The sequence below is a fragment of the Penaeus japonicus genome, unplaced genomic scaffold, assembly GCF_977035675.1.
Source record: "Penaeus japonicus unplaced genomic scaffold, GWHDUDI00000001_assembly GWHDUDI00000017, whole genome shotgun sequence".
In the NCBI taxonomy this organism is placed as follows: domain Eukaryota; kingdom Metazoa; phylum Arthropoda; class Malacostraca; order Decapoda; family Penaeidae; genus Penaeus; species Penaeus japonicus.
In genome coordinates this window covers 15,597,146-15,602,145 of record NW_028234419.1, presented here as the reverse complement: position 1 = coordinate 15,602,145, position 5,000 = coordinate 15,597,146, and the positions used below count along the sequence as shown (strand labels likewise).

General features: G+C 36.3%; 1 protein-coding gene across 2 annotated transcripts in view; it reads right to left on the bottom strand.

Annotated features, from left to right (window-relative positions):
• Positions 1–5,000, bottom strand: part of LOC122258570 (discs overgrown casein kinase 1) — a 39,687-nt gene that overhangs the window by 32,306 nt on the left and 2,381 nt on the right. Inside the window, exons 3-6 of one of the 2 annotated variants that reach the window (XM_086546039.1) lie at positions 4,357–4,527; positions 1,961–2,109; positions 1,070–1,202; positions 1–228 (exon numbers count right to left, since the gene is read on the bottom strand). The exon at positions 1–228 is cut by the window's left edge and continues 443 nt beyond it. In XM_086546039.1, the coding sequence (XP_086402165.1) occupies positions 209–228; positions 1,070–1,202; positions 1,961–2,109; positions 4,357–4,527 (473 nt within the window). In that variant the 3' untranslated portion in view covers positions 1–208. The remainder of the gene's footprint in view (positions 229–1,069; positions 1,203–1,960; positions 2,110–4,356; positions 4,528–5,000) is intronic. The other variant, XM_086546038.1, reaches the window with a different exon arrangement.

Below are 5,000 nucleotides of genomic sequence, written 5' to 3'. Positions count from 1 at the left end.
GGTGCTTACAAGGAGCAGTGAAGTTTCTATCAGTGCATAATATTCAGTGCAGCTTACATGAAGAATTGGTCTTGAAAGAGGTTTCTGAACTGAAAGACGGCTTTTCTGAAGTCCAGGTGGAACAATCTTGGCACTACAATAACCTACGGTTGTTAAATGCTATCAACTGATTTCCTGGAGTATTGAATGGTTATTGTTTCCTTCAGGCTCAAATAACAAGTGGTTTCCCTGTAAGGGGGAGAGCAAAATGTAAGAATCTCTAACTAGGGAAATAAATTTGCTCAAGTTGTGACAATATCAGTTAGAGTGATGAAAAGAAGAATCCAATATGGCTTATTTCCTCTGACGAATCATGAGAAAAACAAGCATTATTGAATGACTATCTACAGGTCATACTAGACATTTGTGTCACACTGAGCTACAGTAAGTTACAGAAAGTAGCAAAACAGATCTCAAATAATAGTAGGAAGACTTGAGACAAAAGTACATAGTGGCCCCTTTATATTAGCCCTCGTGCCAATCATTTTTCTTTTTTGGACAAAAAGTGATACAAACACAGGGAAACATGAATCCAATTCATCTGGCATTAATAAAAAGAAACCTACAAGAAGCGCTAGTGGCTATTAATACCAAAGTCTACATATAAATTAGGTAAGACAAGCCAATTAAGTTAGCATTATCTAGAAGGAATGAAATGTTAGATGTAAGGAGAAAAAATGAAGTAAGAGTTAGAGAAACCATTAATTGATATTACCTTGAAATCAAAGGAGAGAGATAGAGAAAATATAATAATATAAAGAGAGAAGCAACATAGCAGTAAATTAGCTGTGTTGGTGATGGTAACAAAGAATTTCGTCTGACTGGTTGGTGTGCAGATGACAAGAGGTGCGGCAGGGAGTCACTCAGTTAAGGTACCCAGTGCGCTGGGTGACTGGGCGTGACCTGGGAACCCACGAGGTCTTCAGCAGCACTGGCCTCAGGGGCTCCAGGTCACGAGAGGAGAGGGTGTGGTGGCCAGGGAGTGGAAGGGCAGAGCCAGCAGGGGGTGGTGGGGGGGCTCGCAACTCACCCGCTGTTGGGGAGGGCAAAACACCCCCGACGGTTGTGTCGTGTCGCATCCGAGATGTAGCGCCTGTAGCTTGAGGTCTGCTGCTCTGACGATCTCTTCGTTCAACCTCATTTTCTTGATTTCGAGATCCACCCTAAAATAAGTCAAATGTATCAACATCTTTCAACAGTCACAATAAAAATACCAGAAACATGTGAAACCCCATTTTTAATATTGCAAAAAGAGCATGTAGTATTTATCTGTATCAGATACAATCTAAGTGAAGTGAAGTGAAGTGAAGTGAAGAGAGAAAAGAGAAGAGAAGAGAAGAGAAGAGAAGAGAAGAGAAGAGAAGAGAAGAGAAGAGAAGAGAAGAGAAGAGAAGAGAAGAGAAGAGAAGAGAAGAGAAGAGAAGAGAAGAGAAGAGAGAAGAGAAGAGAAGAGAAGAGAAGAGAAGAGAAGAGAAAAGAGAAAAGAGAAGAGAAGAGAAGAGAAGAGAAGAGAAGAGAAGAGAAGAGAAGAGAAGAGAAGAGAAGAGAAGAGAAAAGAGAAGAGAAGAGAAGAGAAGAGGAGAAAAGAGAAAAGAAAAGAAAAGAAAAGAAAAGAGAAGAGAAGAGAAGAGAAGAAAAGAGAAGAGAAGAAAAGAGAAGAGAAGAAAAGAGAAGAGAAAAGAGAAGAGAAGAGGAGAGAAAAGAAGAGAAGAGGGAAGAGAAGAGGAGAGAAAAGAGGAAGTGTGAAGAAAAAAGAGGAGAAGAGATGCATGATGGGCAAAGCAAATATTCAATATGTTCCTATTATTTTTAAAACAATAAAAAAAATCCTATACATACTAGACATACTTAGTCATACTTTTATTCCAAGACCTATCATTACTTCATACATAAACAATGCATTTCCAATTCTTTTACTTACAAATTTGAGCATATTCCAGTCAAAGACATAATCATATGTAAAACCCTGACGATGGAAGAGCTGGCGGAAGAGCTGCCTTAGGTAACTGTAGTCCGGCTTTTCTTCAAACCTCAGAGACCGGCAGAAATTCAGGTACGTTGCAAATTCATCTACAAAGGGAGAGACAGAGATATTAATAGTAACATATCATATATAATTTAATCCATTGTAAATTAAGGGCCCACTGACATATTTCTATAAATACCATAAAATACCAATTACAGCATTAAATTTTCTTTCGAGTTTTCTGTTCATAATCAAAGAAATTCTGATTTACAATTATTATTTTCCCTATCTAAAAAAAATATACTTTGTAATTCAGAAGTAAATCTGACTGAGTTTTCTGTTCATAATCAAAGAAATTCTGATTTACAATTATTATTTTCCCTATCTAAAAAAAATATACTTTGTAATTCAGAAGTAAATCTTACTGATTTTGGCAGATATATAAAGCTTTTTAACATAAAATTAGTTTCGAGTTTAAGCCATTCAAAGTTTGTAACACTTGCACCACAATTATTTCTTCCCCGTAAGTATAAATTTCAAATATTTTACTTGTGACCACTAGAAAACCATCACAAGACATCATTCTCACTTATAAAAATCTTCTAAAAAGAAATATTTACGGTTAAATATTTCATTTTTTGAATTTGTGCTTGGTGCCATGGAGACAACCTGTACTGCCCAACTTTCTGGCAGATGTTAATTTTACGCCCTATCCATCTGTATTCTTGCTCCTTTGTTGTGTCTTATATTGCATATGTCATTACAACCCTACCCACCCACATCCTCCCACCTAATATTTTGCCAAGTGTACTAAGATTTGAACGTTTCCATGTCAACAAGGACGACAATTGATACCAAGTACATAACAATAAAAAAGAAGCTGTATAATACTGAATGTAAAGAGTCTATTATCTGGGCATATACTACAACAGCTTCAGGGGCTGCTATTGCCTTATTATTGATTTATTTGATATTCTTAGGTATGGACAGTATTTTTAACCCATATGCACCGGTCAACGTCCTATCATGAGGTCGTAGAATATCCCCGGACCTGGGTAACATCATCCTGAGACGTGCATTTTCTCACCGATTTCTGGGAGGGGCACTGTGACGTGCTGAAACGTCAGCAACAGATCACTAGATTGTTCTCAAATATAACCATTTTACATAATTTCTTAGACTGTTACTTTAGTTTAGGTGCTTGAGTGTCATAAAATGAGATATAACGTTAAAAAAAATGACATCACAGAAAACTACGTGATATTGATGACATCATGGTAATTTCTGCTTCTTGATTGGTTGAATAAAAAGATGCGAGTCGAAAAACTATTGTAATATCAAATGTGTTTGGCTAAGAAATAAAATAAAGTAAAAAATTACTAATGCAATACTACTTCTAATTTGTTGATATGACATCTTGTCACGTCACGAGCTACACGTACAAACTCATATGTACATGTATGATTATTCATATTGTTCTTCTTTTCGTTTTGGTAAAAAAAGAAAAAAGAAAAAAAAGAGTATAAAATATGTTTCTTGATGTCCCACTAAGAGATTGCTCTCACTTTCCTTTGGTATTTTCACATAAAAGTGAAGAATACAGGCAAAGTTCAATCAATTAAACTAAAAAGGTATTACTGTAACATGTTTTTCAACTAAAATAACTCCTCTGAAGTTGGCATTCATGAAAACCATAAGAAAGGGGTGGATGAAAAACGCTCTGAGAGGATCAGCACAGCCCCGCGCAGCAAAGAAACACCCTGGCATGAAGCGTTGTGCGCTTATTATCTTCCCGGCATTAGCAAGTAGGCGAAAATATGTCCCATCGTGAATAGGTTAAATGGATTTGGAGTAAAATATGCCACATTTTGAAAATTAGCTTTTCTGAGCCCAATCATGTCAGTGGGCCCTAACAGCAGAAGAAAAAAATATATAAATATTACATTTACAACGATACAAAATAATACAACTAGATTGGATCAACCTCAGTAACTGCTACTCAATAGCTTCAGGACAGATATTTGAATCTGATGGTTATGATTTTGCATGACTGCTGCATATCGAGCTGTAGCCACTGCCACCCCACATTTTTTACATCTACCAGAGCTTAACTTATCACCTCAATTTACTAACATTTTATGGATAAGTGTATGATGTCCAATGAATGATCTAAAACTTCACTGGTTAGCTACTCCAGCACTTGCATGGTGCTAAGCTTACTGGATTACAGAGATTTAACCTGTACTATGTTGAGTATCAAATAATAAGAACAAAATTAATTATAATAAGGAGTGTCTAAATAAATTGTCCAATAATCGTGAAGTCCATTAAACACTAAAAAATCTACTTACTAGGAAATCCTTTGCAGAGTTCCTCAATGGGCGTCTGCATCTTTTTTTCACTGATCCTTTCATATTTTTGTCGTTTTGTTGCTGCTTTGAGGCCTTGCCACGGTAGAGAGCCTCTGTTGAAGTACATCAAAACATACCCTAGACTTTCCAAGTCGTCCCTTCTGCTCTGCTCTGATGAATGAAGAGAAGCAAATGCATTACATACTAATTAATAGGAATGGGAGAGACTAAAGAAGCAGAAGTAAAAATGGAAAAGACAGGGAGGGGAGGATGGAGGGAGATAATATAAAAAACGACAGTTGTGGAGGAGAAAAAGGGGGAGGAGGATGAAAGGAGAAAAAAGGGTAGAGGGGGTCTTCATAGTCTTAAAATACAAATGACGTGAATGAAAGACAAAAAGATGCCTTAAATACTCATTAATTATTGCACACTTGTTAGAACATTCTGGAGTCTAAATGACCACAATTACTCTTTTGGTTTTATGTACTAATCAATTACTTTCCTAGTGTGACAAATTCTTTTGTTATCTATGAAAAATGTTGGGATAAGAAAAGAAAGTAGTGCTTAAGCTCATAATATAAAGTTGAACATGTATTTCACAATTCTAATAGTTTTGCCAGACATTCTTACCATGTATGGTAATA